The sequence below is a fragment of the Nyctibius grandis genome, chromosome 4 (genome assembly GCF_013368605.1).
Source record: "Nyctibius grandis isolate bNycGra1 chromosome 4, bNycGra1.pri, whole genome shotgun sequence".
Lineage (NCBI taxonomy): Eukaryota > Metazoa > Chordata > Aves > Nyctibiiformes > Nyctibiidae > Nyctibius > Nyctibius grandis.
Genome location: NC_090661.1, coordinates 36,974,402 through 36,991,802, shown reverse-complemented (window position 1 = coordinate 36,991,802; position 17,401 = coordinate 36,974,402). Strand labels below are relative to the sequence as shown.

Below are 17,401 nucleotides of genomic sequence, written 5' to 3'. Positions count from 1 at the left end.
TTTGCAAATTATTGATATTTACTCATCTAAACAGAATTTTTCCTAATAACTTGATTTGTAAATCAGTAATATAAATAATTTTCCTAGGTAAGAAGCACCTACTGAGTAATATGGGTTTTCATAGTACTTTGCTTTACAGACTTTGAGAAGCTTGGCAATAATAGAAGAGTTGAAAACAAACAAAAAAACCCCTTAAGTCACACCTACCTTGTGGTCACAGAATTGACTTCTGTGTAGTGTAGAGGTATTTTTTATTATGTAGTCTGGAAAATTGTAACTGTCTAGCTATGGCTGCTTGGCCTAATTTAGTCCACTCTTCACTTTTACTTCCTTGACAGCAATGTAGACATGTACCCGAGACTTCTGTTCCATCTTTTTATTTTCTGTCTTTTCTGCTTGTCTGCTTTTATTCCCCCCAAACTAGAAAGCTCAGGGTAAAGTCAGGCACCAAACTAAATGCAAGCTTAAAACATAACTTTTGGTGACACTTGGTGACCTCAAGATGAATGGTGGTTGATGCCCACTTGTTATGTCTGTAGTGTCTAAATATTTCATAGTTAAACAGCTTACATAGATATGTAATATCTCTTAATATCTCTTCTTTAATACAACATTTTAGTTAAGGTCAGCAAGTGTACCATTCTCACTTCAATCACTGTTTGAAGACACTTCTGGGTATCACTCGGGGTGTGTGATATTTAGCTGATGAATTCCATCCAAGAGTCTTAAAGTCTTGATTAAGAGAATGAACCAAATAGTCTGGGTGAATTCTTTTTTTTTGCTTGAAAATAGTTTAACTAGTAGTAGAGGATTTAAGTCATGGGTGAAGCTGGAATCAGAATCTCTGTATTGAGAGGAAAATCAGTACAATTGAAGATGAGGAAGAAACAATGTCTCTGTGCTGTGTAAGTTTTTGAATCTTCTCAAAAATAGGTTAAATTCTCAAAACTTTGACGAATTGATAGTCTGAAAAAAGAATTATAAATCTGATGAAGGAATGCTTTACATTGATAATTTTAATTTTAATCCCTTTTCATATACATTTTTCAACATTTCAAAATGAAAAGTCAATTTGAACTGAAAAATGAAACTTCACATTCAGAAATTTTGAAACAGGATATTTCAATAATTTAAAAACTTTTTTCCATAATATATTTCTAATGAGAATTTTCAAGATCAATCCTTTTTCACAAACAATGCTACTCTTGTTGATTAATATTTCAAGTAAAACATTTCATTGAAAAATTCCCAATCAAGTCAAATGGCAATATACACTATCTTCACGATAGATAGAAAACCATATCAAAACTCAACACTTGTTTGCTTAAACACTCATCAGAACTGCCTCACTTGCTGTTGTTCTTTGGCTTTTATAAGCATTATTGCTCCTGTTGTTTAACACTAATAATATTGGAAACAAACATACTTCACCTATTTGGTGGAAGACAGAAAACTTAAATCTTTGGAATTTATTTCTCTGCAATGGGAATAGTCAAGCTACAAATCAGATTATTTTTGCTGTTATATTATTGAATGTTTTCGTAAGAATTATTCTTACACATCTTGAGTATATCTGGAGCAGCTAGAAACTCCAAAATACACAAGGGAATCTTGATTCCCTTATTTTTATTTATGCAGGAATGAGAGAGATACTAATTTAAGAAACCTGCAATATATGAAATCTTCACGTTGATTCATGAATGGGTGTCTCCATAACTGCTGTTTTCCTTAATAAGCATGCACTTCTAGGGATGACTTTGCCTTAGGTTTCATCACAGTTTCTCTATCTAATTTGCTGTATAGATAACCCATATCTATCTCATACATTCTTCCCAGCTTCTAAGCAAAGGATTAATACCTTCCCCCTATTACCTTTTTGTACTTTTTTGCTTCACCTAATTTATCTTCATAACCAACTTCAGACACTGTTATCATAAAGAAGGGGATTTCTCTCTTATGGACAGCAAGCAGAAGCATGTTTTCTCCAGTTTTTTGTTCCTGTTTATAGGCCATTACCTACTTGTATTTAAAAATCACTTTTCTGTTTTAACTTAAATAAGGTAAAAGATCTCTCCTTCTAAGAATCCAAATTCTTAAAATGCAGTAAGAATCTTCAAGTAATAGTGGATATTCTGTAGGGCTTTTTTTCAGGCTCTGCTACTTCATGGGCAATGATTATAATGTTACAGGAGGACAGCAAGACTCTTATTTCTTCTTCAAGTTTTACTTATACATTTTATATATGCTAGGCATATTCTTCATAAAAATATAGGGGGACAAGAGCAGGCTGCATAATATATTTTAGAGTGAGATATCACTCTTTAAAAGAACGCTTTCAATAGAATCGAAAGCCAGAGATTTAATGGCAATTGTGTAACTTCATGGAGACATATAGTTGTATTTTAGTTCAATGAATAATGACTAATAAAGCCATATTTTTATGGAATTGATATTTTCAATATATACTGAAATAAAAATATACATTTTTATAATTTTTCTTTTGAAGCTCAAAATGTAGGAAATGTTAGGTTAAAAAAAAGTAATGAATCAGTTATGCCATCAATTGTAAAACTAAAGAATTTGAAGCTATTCATTTTCATGTGCAAAACAGTATCCATTTCAATGCATGGCATAAGGTGAAGCTTCTGTAAAGATATTTATAGTAAAATACAGCATAAATCTATAATTACATTTAATCAGTTTTAGAAAGATGCATCCACTACTTAGACACTGTAAAATTATTTAGAATCAGTCAATTTTACCCCAGTTACTGCTGAAGTAACAAAAAGTAGGATGTAATAGTCTTTTGTGAGCTGAATGGCATATTTGCTCTCGTCTACACAAAGCCCTATAAATAACCTACAGGTTGTTAGTTATTACTTAAATCAGCATCCAAAATGCTCATTTTAGCTCTTCCATATTAACACATTATGCACAGAGTACTTTAAATAACCATTAAAAACCAGATGCATTTTAAGCAATGTAAGGAAGAGTTACAGAAAATAATTTTGACTTCCCATGTAAAAGCCTTCTTAGAATTCCCTCCACTGAATGTACAAAGCCCTCTGAAGGAACTGAAAAGTCTTCAGTGGATTGTCTTGGAACAGATCAGCAAAGCAGAATTCAATATCTAACATAAGGTGCTCCCTGGGCCATGGGTGTAGTAAAGCATCATGCAAGGTACAAAGTCATGCTATCATTTTCATCTTTCTTTTTTCAGTTGGCAGTCACATTGGCTTCCTTCTGACGTAGTCTTTCTTTCTGTTAAAGAAAAAGAAAGAGTTTTATTATCATTCTTGTCTATAATTTTCCATCTCCTCTCAAGTTGCCATGAGCATTTGGTCTAAGAGACTGAGAAGTACTAAACAAGTCACAGTAGATCAGAGTTTTCTTTAATTAAAAAAAAATGAACACCTGGAGCACTGAAGGAAGGCTCAGAACCAGTTCATTACTTACTGTAGAAAAATGGAACTTGCTTTGGCTGCACACTTGTCAAATACTGTGTGCCTTTAAAAATACACAGCTCTGTGAAGACCAGTGCAGCAAGAGAAAACCAGATAAATTTCAAATTCACATGAATCTAATACCTTCTCTGATCTGGAATGGTTTCTGCTGACATGAAGGCTCTGATTTAGCATTAGCTAGATTATGTCGTTTAATGACCTCTTCCCAAGAAAGTGTAGTCATTCATATCTCTGCTGCCTGTCCTCCAACTGATATGCTCTGCTGAGAATGGAAATAATATACTGATTCTTTCATGTACATTTCCTTCCCTTAGTCTCTTGCTTCCTACAGTTTGAGAAATGCTAATTTAACCTGCATCTTTTACACAGACAAAGAAGATTTTATCTACAGCATAAATTTTTAGTCCTCTTTTTGTGTTGTATCAAAAACCCTGAGAAACAGCAAGGAACAAAATGGGGATTTAATCCCTTCTACCGTTATTCAACAGAGCAAACAAGATTTTGTAAGGTTTGAAAAAAACCCCAGACACTCAGCCACTGGACAAATATATGCAGTGAGCCTCAATGCACTACGGAGCACGGAAGAAAATACAAAAGACTTCAGTGGAAGGAAGGAAGAAAGCAGAAAAGCAACTCTTATCATATTTTGTTATCTAAAATAGCAGAGCCATGCTGTCACGGTTTAAAGCTGGGCTGGCTACTAACCCGGTGGCAGACACTCTCTGTTAACCCTCTCCCACCCCCACCCTAAGGGAAAGGGAAAAGGGAGAGAGACTTATGGGTTGGAAAGTTAAAACAGTTTTAATAAACTATAATAATGAAAAAGTGTATAATAAGAATAACAGAAATAATCAAATATATACAAATATGTACAAAACCAAGATCGAGAGCTTGGAAATCCTCCTCAGGCAGAGTTGCTCCCCCCAGCACAGGCAGAAGGGAAAATGCAGTAGCTCCCCCTGCCATCACACCTGCAGGCTTTTAACTGGAGAACTGGCAAAGCTGGTACCAATCAGTGGGAGACAGGAGGGCCCCTCCCTCCTGGGCCCCACCTCCAGGAGGCAGTGGGTTAGTGATAAATAGGAAAGTGAGAATGATGTGTATGGGATGGAATACCTCGTTGGTCAATCTTGGGTCACCTGCCCTGTCTGCTCCTCCCTGCAGGTGCGACCCCCCCTTTGGCTCTTCACTCGTAAGCAGTGAGGAATTTAGCAGTGACCTTGGTTTCTCTAAGACTAATTGGCCTGGTTTGGGCCAAACCAGGACATTCCACCCCTTATTCCATACCATTCACATCATACTCAGATCACCACTACCTTTTCATTTTCAAATATATATACACATATCACTAATTTATGATTCATCTTTATGCAAAAAGTTCATCAAGTTCATTTAGTTCAGGATTGTGGGTTTCCATCTGGCTAGCAGTCTCTCAGGGCAGGAGAGATGGTATGAGTTTTGTCACGGTTCATGCCCACGGGTTGCAGGTTCAAAATGTCAGTCTCGAGGAGGTTACTGGACGCCACTTGCAGCTAGCTCCGGTCTCGTCACCACTGTCTTAACCTGAAAGACACTTATGCAGCAACAACATACAGTTCAGAATTAATTATTCTCACCCAGAATCAGATCACCTTCAGCGACACATCGGACTTCACCATCTTGCAACATCACCCACCAAGTATATCCAGGTCCCTGAGCAAAAGCAATCCCACGAATGGGTTTACCTTTGCCCGTTGCAGGAAGAATCCAGACAGTTTTTCCCAATAGATTCCTTTCATGCACCACAGGGACTTTATCTCCTTCTACTGTATGTAGAAGGTCTGACTGAGCAGGGCCAGCTCGATTGATAGATCCCCTGGTATTAACTAACCAGGTAGCTTGTGCCAGATGTTTATCCCAGTTTTTAAAGGTTCCACCCCCCATTGCTTTCAGGGTAGTTTTTAACAGCCCATTATACCATTCAATTTTCCCAGAGGCTGGTGCATGATAGGGGATGTGATATACCCATTCGATGCCATGCTCTTTGGCCCAGTTGTCTATGAGACTGTTTTTGAAATGAGTCCCATTGTCCGACTCAATTCTCTCTGGCGTGCTGTGTCGCCACAAGATTTGCTTTTCAAGGCCCAGAATAGTGTTCCAGGCAGTGGCAAGGGGCACAGGGTATGTTTCCAACCATCCGGTGGTCGCCTCCACCATGGTAAGCACATAGCATTTACCCTGGCGGGTTTGAGGGAGTGTGATATAGTCAATTTGCCAGGCCTCCCCATATTTATATTTCAACCACTGCCCCCCATACCACAAAGGTTTTAACCGTTTGGCTTGCTTAATTGCGGCGCATGTTTCACAATCGTGGATAACGTGTGCAATAGAGTCCATGGTTAAGTCCACCCCTCGGTCACGAGCCCATCTGTATGTTGCATCTCTTCCTTGATGACCTGAAGTGTCATGAGCCCACCGAGCTAAAAATAGTTCACCTTTATGTTCCCAGTCCAAATCTATTCGGAACACTTTAGCAGCTTGATCCGCTTGTTGGTTGTTTCGATGTTCCTCAGTTGCCCGACTTTTAGGTACGTGAGCATCTACATGACGTACCTTCACGACTAGTTTCTCTAGCCGAGCAGCAATATCTTGCCACAATTCAGCAGCCCAAATAGGTTTCCCTTTGCGCCGCCAGTTGCTTCGCTTCCACTGCTTTAACCACCCCCAGAAGGCATATGCCACCATCCATGAGTCAGTATAAAGATACAGCCTTGGCCACTTTTCTCATTCAGCAATGTCTAGAGCCAGCTGGATGGCTTTTACCTCTGCAAATTGACTTGATTCACCTTGACCTTCTGTGGCTTCTGTGACTCGTCGTATGGGACTCCATACAGCAGCTTTCCACTTCCGATGCTTTCCTACAAGCTGGCAGGATCCATCGGTGAACAGGACATACTGCTTCTCATCCTCTGGTAGTTCATTATATGGTGGGGCTTCTTCAGCACGTGTCACCTCCTTTTCTGGTGGCATTCCGAAGTCTTTGCCTTCTGGCCAGTCCATGATCACTTCTAAGATTCCTGGGTGATTAGGGTTTCCTGTTCGAGCCCTCTGTGTAATTAATGCAATCCATTTACTCCATGTAGCATCACTTGCATGATGGGTAGTGGGAACCTTACCCTTGAACATCCAGCCTAGTACTGGTAATCGAGGTGCTAGGAGAAGTTGTGCTTCAGTACCAATTACCTCTGAAGCAGCTCTAACTCCTTCATATGCTGCCAGTATCTCTTTTTCAGTTGGAGTGTAATTGGCCTCGGAGCCCTTGTATCCTCGACTCCAAAATCCTAGGGGTCGACCTCGAGTCTCCCCTGGTACTTTCTGCCAGAGGCTCCAGGTAGGACCATTGTCCCCAGCTGCGGTGTAGAGCACATTTTTAACATCTTGTCCCGTACGCACTGGTCCAAGGGCTACTGCATGCACAATCTCTTGTTTAATCTGTTCAAAAGCCTGTCGTTGTTCAGGGCCCCACTGAAAATCATTCTTCTTTCTGGTCACTTGATAAAGAGGGTGTACAATCTGGCTGTAATCTGGAATATGCATTCTCCAGAAACCCACAACGCCTAAGAAGGCTTGTGTTTCCTTTTTGTTAGTTGGTGCGGACATAGCTGTTATTTTGTTGATCACCTCTATCGGGATCTGGCGACGCCCATCTTGCCATTTAATCCCTAAAAACTGGATCTCCCGGGCAGGTCCCTTGACCTTGCCTCTTTTTATGGCAAAACCAGCTTTCAGAAGAATTTGGATTATTTTCTCCCCTTTGTCAAAAACTTCTGCTGCTCTATCACCCCACACAATGATGTCATCAATGTATTGCAAATGTTCTGGAGCTCCACCCTTTTCTAGTGCAGTCTGGATCAGTCCATGGCAAATAGTAGGACTGTGTTTCCACCCCTGGGGCAGTCGATTCCAGGTGTACTGGATACCTCTCCAGGTAAAAGCAAACTGTGGCCTGCACTTTGGTGCCAAAGGAATAGAGAAAAATGCATTAGCTATGTCTATGGTGGCATACCACTTGGCTGGCTTTGACTCCAGTTCGTATTGAAGTTCTAGCATGTCTGGCACAGCAGCACTCAGCGGTGGCGTAACTTCATTTAGGCCACGATAGTCCATAGTTAATCTCCATTCTCCATTAGACTTTCGCACTGGCCATATAGGACTATTCTTTAATAGTGAGCGAGTCTTGCCAATCACTCCTTGATTTTCTAATTGTCTAATCAGTTTATGAATGGGGATCAGGGAGTCTCGATTGGTGCGATATTGTCGTCGGTGCACCGTGGTAGTAGCAATTGGCACCTGTTGTTCTTCAACCTTCAGCAACCCCACAACAGAAGGATCCTCTGAGAGGCCAGGCAAGGTAGACAGCTGTTTAATATCCTCAGTCTCTACAGCTGCTATACCAAAGGCCCATCTATACCCTTTTGGGTCCTTAAAATACCCTCTCTTGAGGTAGTCTATGCCAAGGATGCACGGAGCATCTGGGCCAGTCACAATGGGGTGCTTTTTCCATTCATTTTTAGTTAGGCTCACTTCGGCCTCCAATACAGATAACACTTGAGATCCTCCTGTTACTCCTGAAATACTGATAGATTCTGTCCCTTTATGATCCGATGGCATTAGGGTGCACTGTGCACCAGTGTCTACCAGGGCTCGATACCTTTGTGGTTTTAATGTGCCAGGCCATCGAATCCACACAATCCAATAAACTCGGTTGTCCCTCTCCTCCACCTGGCTGGAGGCAGGGCCCCCCTAATTAAGAAATGGATTCATGCTGCTCACAGGGACTGGACCTTCATTTCTCCTATTCACACTTGGGAAAAAGGGATTTGAGGCCCATCTACCCTGACTGGGGTCCTGCTTACTGGTAACTGGAGCAGCCATCCTTCTAGAAAAATTCTCTCTGGTATTTCTTTTAGCTTGCAACTCACATACTCGTGCCTGTAGGGTACTGGTAGGTTGTCCATGCCATCTGCTCATGTCCTCCCCATAACCACGCAGGGCAAACCACAGGATACCTCGTGACGTGTTCTGTTTCCTTTGAGCTGGTCCTGTAGGAGAGCGTTTTCTCCTAACAGCTGCAATGCGCGCCTGTGTAGGTAGAGAGTCAAGTTTATTCTCGATCCTGGACAGTTTGTCTGACAGTTGTTTAAATGAGTCCTTGTTCTCCTTAGTCAGTTTTTCCACAGCCGAAATGCGTGCCTGCAGTGGCGAAGAAATACTATCTTCATACTGTCGCATACAGTTAGCCATTTTACCCACAGTAGAACGTGCCATATCATCTTCTCCCCAGACTAATATTGACAATGTATGGGTATATGTCGGTGGAGCATTCTTCACAACCTTCCGGAACATGGATTGGTTGCATTCCACTTCATCAGGACCTACAGGATCTACGATGTCCCGTGGGTGTCTATAAATGATCTCTTGCACAGCTAGTTCTCTAAGGTAGTTAATACCTTTTTCTATAGTGGTCCATTTGCTTAGGTGACTCATAACATCATCTTTATAGGGATACCTGCTCTTTACAGCTGACAAGAGTCGCCTCCAGAGACTGATAGTGTTTGACTTTCTTGCGAGCGCCTTATCAATACCACCATCTCTGGACAGGGATCCCAACTGTCTGGCTTCTCTGCCATCTAACTGCATGCTGTCTGCCCCATTATCCCAGCATTGGAGCAACCAGGTAATAATAGGTTCACCGTCATAACGGCTGAAGTCTTTCCTTATATTTCTCAGGTCCTTCAGGGATAAGGAGTGGTAGGTTATCTCTATGTCTGAGTCCTCCTCCTGTGATAGTTCTGCTTTAGAAGGACCTTTATTCTGTGATGGGTCTGCTTTAAAAGGACGATCGAGGAAACCCCCATCTGTGTCAGGCCCTAACTCTGCCTGAGAAGGGCCCTCACCTGGGTCATATGATGGCTCTGCCTTAGAAGGCTCTGAGTCATCATCCTTCACTTCACAAGCTGATTTCTTTTGGTATTTCTTCCTGGTTACAGGAGCAATTGGTACAGATTCGATAGATGCTGGGGTCTGAGTAGATGCAGTGGCTGTTGTGGGAGTGCTGAGACTCGTTAGAGTCTGAGTAGCTGCAGTGGCCATCTTGGGGGGTGTAGCAGCTGTGGTGCAGGCTGCCAAGGTTTCAGTGGATTTAGTGGCTGTAGCAGCAGCACACGCTGTAGGATCTGAGGTGGCTGCATAACACCTACAACTGTCCCTGCACCGATATTTAATCTTATCCCACATCAGAGACACATTCAGGACAACCGAAAATAAAAACATGCCACCTAGACAGCACCACCCTAATTTCGCAAAATCTAGTGGAATCAGCTTGGCAGAAAAGGAGAAGGTACTATTTCCCGAAGTAAAACTGGAAGTGTAATCATTAACAGAATCAGTAAAGGACGCCTGGAGCGTGCAGATAAAGTCGCTGCTACGGATTCGCGATTAAAGCTGCCCATCATTGTGTCATAGAGATAAGAGATCGGAATAGTAACTGCCCAGTTTATCACAGCATAAATCAGTATCAAACCCCATACCAAAACAATACATTTTGACCAGCGCCCACTGCTAAACTGCATGTAAACATTCATAAGAAGCAAGCAATAACACAGTGCCCACGGCAGGTAAGGCATCATTGCAATACTCAACTGTGAAAGAAACTCTATAAAAAGACGAGATAACACAGCATTCAAAAATGACATCACCATCTTCACTATCTGTTTTAATTTCCAACCCCTCATAAATCTCAAAGGAAGAAATCTGATACTCTTTCAGCTGAGCTCTCCAGGTCTCCTCCCACCAGAGCCAGGATTCAACTTATCAGAGCAACTTGTTGGAGCTTCTCTTGAGCCCCATGTTGGGCACCAAGAAATCTGTCACGGTTTAAAGCTGGGCCAGCTATTAAACCTGTGGCAGACGCTCTCTGTTAAGCCTCTCTCCCCCCCCACCCTAAGGGAAAGGGAAAAGGGAGAGAGACTTACAGGTTGGAAAGTTAAAACAGTTTTAATAAACTATAATAATGAAAAAAGTATAGTAAGAATAATAGAAATAATCAAATATATACAAATATATACAAAACCAAGATCGAGAGCTTGGAAATCCTCCTCAGGCAGAGTTGCTCCCCCCAGCACAGGCAGAAGGGAAAATGCAGTAGCTCCCCCTGCCATCACACCTGCAGGCTTTTAACTGGAGAACCGGCAAAGCTGGTACCAATCAGTGGGAGACAGGAGGGCCCCTCCCTCCTGGGCCCCACCTCCAGGAGGCAGTGGGTTAGTGATAAATAGGAAAGTGAGAATGATGTGTATGGGATGGAATACCTCGTTGGTCAATCTTGGGTCACCTGCCCTGTCTGCTCCTCCCTGCAGGTGCGACCCCCCCTTTGGCTCTTCACTCGTAAGCAGTGAGGAATTTAGCAGTGACCTTGGTTTCTCTAAGACTAATTGGCCTGGTTTGGGCCAAACCAGGACACATGCTTAGGCACAACTAAACTAAGTTTTAAACTTAACTGTCGGACTATCATAGGGCATAACCTTAAAGATTTCTCCTTAGGAAGAAAATCACCTTGCTACATTCAAACTAAGCATACTATGTCACCCTTCAACAGCAGAAACCCAACATCATTCTGAATGACAAGAATAATGTCACAAACCCTCTTCTGAATGCCATACTGAGAAACACATCATACCAGGCTAGCTGTAGGATTGATTTTCTTCGTTTCAACTTTCTTCTCTGCAGTTAACTTGCTTACTGATTGCTGAGCCACTTTAATTCTGAAACAAAATACGTAGAAAAGACATTGTTAGATTCAAAGAAATTAAAGCTGCACTGTCTCTGCTTGGTATATACCATATTTGTAAGAACCATCACTCTAATTTTTTTTAGGCACATTAGCCCAACAAACTGCTACACTATTAAAAGTCACTTAATAAAGTATCAAAAGTAGATCAGAGTACATTTTTAAACAGATCAAAAGATTTTCAAAAAGATCAGATTTTCAAAAGATCAGATTTTCTCTGATCAAAAGTAGATCAGAGAAAATCAAAAGCAAAAGGACAGTCTGCCTGTATTGTTCACTGAAAATGTCACCAGGCAAATGATTTTTCTGTTCTTGCAGATTCAGGGTTTTATGGAGTATCTGGGTTTTATGGAATATCTTTCCCACCAAAAAAGCTGCAGTGTCAAAGCAAGAAGATACTCCTCTGCAAAAAACCAAAAGCTATCCAGCTCAATGTGTTGTACATATAGAAGTATAGCCTGCTATTTCAGTAGGCCATTTGCCAGGCCACACATTATATTTCCTCTGAAAACCTTGAAACGAAAGCATCTGCCAGTTTTTCCTTAACGTTTTCCCTGTTGCTTTACATGGAACTGACTGACCAGCCTCACTGATGTAGTAATAGGAGAGGCAAATTAGAGGGGGTTCTTTTCTAGGGGTAGTTAAACCTGTCTTGTGTGCAGCTACAGACCAGTCTACTGAAAGCACTGTTGAGATAAGGGGAAAGGAGAACACAGATCTGATCCCTCAGTTTCTTGACTTTTGCTCCTAGGGTCTTGCACACAGAACCCTTGGTTCTGTGGGGATTTAACAAGAAGAACCCAATTAGAAGTTTGATCAGGAGGAAGAGGAGAAACAGAGAATTTAACAAAAAGGGACCTGACTCACCTCTTACAGACAGTGGAAAGGGCAGGGGAAATTATGTGCTAAACAGTGATAAAAAGGAAAGAAAACTCTTGGCACTCCTAAGACAGGACCTGCCCAGCTATCAGGGCCTTTAAAATGCTGATGCTATAAACACCTACTTTACAATTCTATATGCAAAATGCAGAGGGAAAGAAGTTGCGAGTTAATTTTTACAGACAAGGAGAAGTCAGCAAACCAATTCTCACTAATGCACACCAAATCAATCTTTTACTATAAACAACACATTTCTTGGCACTCTTGAACTGAAAAATTCTACTTTCTTCTATTTAATTTTTTCCACTGCAGAAATAATTGCTATGGCCAGTCAAAAAGTATTTAAAACACCATGTCCAGTTCAAACCACTTTCGACACACTCAATTTTTGAGGAATTTTGGAAGAAAAGCAAAAAGGAAAGTGGATTATAGCTGCAATTACTGATGTGTACTTCCTTGCTGTAACACTAGCAGCAAACTAGATTTTGGACAACTTCTTTTAAAAATACAGAACACGTTCATAAGTTCATTATTGTGTGTATCAATGCTCCGTGTTGGAAACTAAAATTCCTTCTCTGAGCTATGTAGTTTAGAAGCTTCTGCTGTGTAGGTATTGGTGTCGTCTCACTTTCCAGTGCTTAAGAACAGGCGGAAACAGTTACGGTACTTTTAAGCAAACTTATTTTCAACACTAGCTACAACATTGATTCAAGCTGTAAGCACACCCTCAAATACACAAATATGAAATTATTATTCTGTACATTTTAAAATATGTCTGAAATCTTTTTAAAACGCAATTAGTGTTCCCTGTTTCTACAGGTAAACAACTAAGCGGCAACACGCCATTCCATCTTTTTATAATTTTTGTTAATCAGCACAGTTTACTTCTTAATGATGGATGATAGCAGCCACTGGACAGCACGCTATTCGTCAGAGCTACAAAGTTTATGCAAAGATGATGATGTATTTCAAGTGGCAGCATTCAGGTTCAGCAGAATCACACCAAGAGATCAACTTCTAAACTGTTCCCTATTTTGAGCACATTTTCTTTTTTGATCATATTCTCTTTGGTCCTAGGAGTGTTTCCTGAATAGTTTTTAAATGTTTAGAGCCAGTATTTTCATCTAAAGGGAGAATTCTAGGGATTATAAACTTTTAGACTTAAAAAGAAAATTATGCCTGTCACTGATTTAGGCCTAGCTCTGTGTATTTTATTCCATATTTGCACAATTTCCAGGAAACCTGGATTTTTTAAAATCAAATGCATAGTTTGGAATACAAAATAAAAATAAACCAGCTCACTAACGTGATTTAAGTCATGTAATATTTGGCTCATAAAAATGACAGACTAATTATATATTACACTTTGGTCTCCCAGGGAAAAAAGCCATCACTTTGCTAACATATGACTGATAAGATTAGCAGGCATTATCAGAAACTTAAGTACATAATGTAAAAGGAATGTCATTCTTTGGGATTTTTTTAAATCAGATGGCTCAATTTTAAGAAAGTAGTTAGCTCAGTAATTACATCAGTGAAGCACCCATGCTGTAAAGGTACATTATAAATAAATATAATTCTTTGTTAAACATGGACAGGATACTAAAACTGGCTATTGTGTTGTGTTTGGAACCACTATCCTTGAAATGAGAAAAATGAAAGAGTATGAAAACTATCAAATTCAAAATCATAAATTGGCTAACAGCAGAAGTCTACTCCTCATATTTTTTTCCATTATTTTACTTTCATTAAAAAAAACCTAGATATGAATACATAATTTTAATTGTCAATTAAGAGCTATGATAGCCTTCCATCAAAACTTACAAACACACATAATATTCTTTACCCACATCTAAAGCTGAATGTATGCACATTTGACTGAGTCTGTTATTGAAACGGATAAGTAAAAACAAACAAATCACACACTTAAAGAATGATTAGCTAGTGACCAGACAAACTCTGTTAATCCAACTTAGGTATGCCTCTTCTCTGTTCACTCTATTTTTTTCTACCACCTTTCTTTAGCACAAATAGATACAATTTCCCATTTGTATAAATCATATAACAGCATAACTTTGTTTGAAAAGCTTTTTATTAAAATATTAAAAAACAGAAGTATATTAAAATTAGAAATAAAATTAGAGATTAATAAGGTACAGAATGAACAAAACTACAAATACATTCAAAAGGATAGAACTAAACTACTAATTATTTTCTCGTCTTTTCTTAGACCCATATATTATGTTATAAACCAATCTGCAGATATACCACACAACATACTATTATTTTTAGTTAACTTAAAACAAACTATTAAATGTATTATAAAGTTGCTTAAGGCATTAATTGTGGTTTATGAGAATTTATATAGATGTAAATTGTTTAACTACTTCTTATAAAAGTATAAACTTCCTCAACTACTTTTAGTTGTTCAGCAATTACTTGTTCAAATTCTGTTTGAAGTAAAACAAAAGCTAAGTGATAGAATGTCAAAACGTAAGGTAAATAAATACTCTGTTAAATTTTCCTTCTTCCTTGTCAGTAACTGCAGTTATATTAAATGATAATGAAGGTGGCCAATTTTAACATTTATACTTCATAGAAATCAGGTGGAATAGAAAAGAATTTGGGTGAATATGGGAAATCCACTTAAGTCTTGTGTTCAGTGTAAGAGCCAACAAAACATCTAAAGAGGACTTTGAAAAAATATTACTAAAACATTTACTGTGGATTTATTAGACTGAGTAGTGTCTTAGTGACGCTGCTCAGGGGGTGAGATTTACAAAGTATGGGCTTAAAATGTTCACTCACTTCATCTTGTTACTTAAGCTCGTTCCTTACTTAAGTGTTACATGAGACACCAGATAGAAGTTGGGAGAGGTTGCAGAATCTTGCATAGTAAAAGGGCTCCCTAGAAAGGCAAGGGAATCATTAAGATAGTACAATAGCCAGCTGGAAAGATAACAGGGACTAATAAATTCTTCAACTTAGGGAAGTTCGATTAATATGTATTCTGACAAGAATCTCCTCAAGAGCCTTATCCTGGAGAAACAGTAGCAGAACCAAGCCCTGAGACAGGGCTCCACAATTTACAACTCACAGACATAGGCTGAACAACATGAACTAAGCATCCCACCAATCACTCTATACCCCTTTCTTCTGAGTTTTTGTCATGTCAATTAATGTACAGGGGACAGCTCACATGAACTGGACATTTACAGCGGCATGACCATGAGTGGGAGTTTGGAGATGTCACTCCAGGGATGGACTCAATGGAAAGATTTTTTTTTTCTTTCTATATCACCATAAAATAGTGTGGATGGACACACTAGTCTAGCCACGTTTTAGAGATTTCACAGAAGAGAAACTGGGATTGAAACTAAGAGACGTGAAATCAAGGAAGAAGGAAGGGGAATAGAAAAGTCAACAGAAGTATATCTAAAATAGAAAAGCAAGAAGGGACAGAAGTGTGTAATAAAACACACTAGAAAAATAGTGACAAGGACGCTTTTGAACAGAGAGCACTGCAGATGACAAAGAGACCAGAAAGGATGGTAGAACAGCTGATTCACAACACAGAGAGAAAAGGTGTGCAGGTGCTAATTTAGCAAGCAATAAGATGGGGCCAAAACATTAAGGAATGCAGGTCAGTTAAGCCTTGAAATCTGACCAGCTGCAACATGGACGTGTTCAGATGAAAAGTCACCCTCCTTCAACAGTGAGTAAAAGAGGTCAACCTCTTACCTTAATGAATAAAGGAGATGTGGTGTTAACTGTAATACTGAAGCAGTATTGCACATATTACCACACAATATGGAAATTATCAAAACATGTATTTTTAAATAGGAGAACCATGACTCCAATACTGCGTATAGATCTTTATTATAAGCAATGGGAATATAATTGGCTTTTTCCTGCCTCTATGTGGCAGGTGTTGTCTTCCCCCGTAAACTGGATGCAAGTCAGGCCTCTTAAATTATAAGATATTAGTGAAAAATAAAGACATTATTTTTATTCAAAATTATTTTTTTTATTTTGTAACTAGGGGCACATAAACTAAATCTAAACATAAGTGCATATTCTGTGATTCTGTGATTTATTAAAAGTTTCCTTCATAAGCTCATGAAAATACTTTTCCTCCTTACAGGAAAAGATGATATAAAGCCAGGGACTAACCAGATAAACTCATTATAATTTTCACCCTGCTTCCCATTCAAATCAGACAGAAGAAGCTGTGAGCTGACATGCTCCATGCTCTAAAGCCCATAGTTAGGAAAACTAGAATTCCTTCTCAACAAGCCAGTTGCTACTCATGTTATATTCAGGCTCTGCTGGTGTGTGAACACAGAGACCAAATTATCTGGTTCTCTCTCAACCTTTTGATATTGTGAAATAATCCATTCTTTTTGCTTCTACAGCTCCTTCCATGCAGCTGGTGGGTTTGAAATAGCTTGGAATGACAATTCTGTGCCACCTGAGCTTTCCATGACTTGAAGTTCAAACTTCTCCCACAAGACTGTGTTGGCACAGGAATTGTTGTGCAAATCGAATCTTCAGATATGGGTGGAGATGAACAAGCAGGGGTAGCTAGTCAACATCAACTGTTCAACCTAGAGCCAAGCTGCATACCCGGCCCAGATCCTTAACACAGCTGAACAGTGACTCCCCTTGAGAGACTAAGAAATATCCCCATAGCTCAAATTCCTTTCATATGTTACATACTTTACTGCTCTCAGTCATGTGATAATCTCTGTAGGCAGCCCATAAAATAATCCTTAAGTAACAGCACCATTTCCTGAAAACACTGTTAGCCCATGCTATATAGCAGGCTACACTCCAGTCTCAAAATTTTAGAAGACAGATGCCTGTGTATTACCTGGCCTGGCAGATGATTTTATAGAGTCCTTGGTTAGCTTCACAACTAGAAGCCTTATAACAGACTATGAAGTTTGAACATTGCCCACTTCTATTACCATGTCATACAATACAATTGCCTGATCGAGCCTTCAGGCTTAAATCTTCTGGGAAGAACTTGGTCATTATTGATCAAATCTTTAAATTGCATTTAGAATAAATGTCCACTAACTAATCAGTATAAATATAGTAAAATGTACGTTGTCAGTGGAATTTGTCTCCAAACCTCAAATTGCTAAAATGCTTGACATATTTCTATTTTTTCTGCACCTACTGACAGTGTTTTCATTATCTGTATCAAGTGGGTGAGAAATTTTAG

At 39.5% G+C, this 17,401-nt stretch overlaps 1 protein-coding gene across 1 annotated transcript in view; it reads right to left on the bottom strand.

The window, feature by feature from the left end:
* Window positions 1–3,188: 3,188 nt before the first annotated feature.
* FMN1 (formin 1) overlaps window positions 3,189–17,401 on the bottom strand; it is a 153,880-nt gene continuing 139,667 nt past the window's right edge. Inside the window, exons 17-18 of the mRNA XM_068397364.1 lie at window positions 11,182–11,266; window positions 3,189–3,261 (exon numbers count right to left, since the gene is read on the bottom strand). Of these exons, the coding sequence (XP_068253465.1) occupies window positions 3,217–3,261; window positions 11,182–11,266 (130 nt within the window). The 3' untranslated portion in view covers window positions 3,189–3,216. The remainder of the gene's footprint in view (window positions 3,262–11,181; window positions 11,267–17,401) is intronic.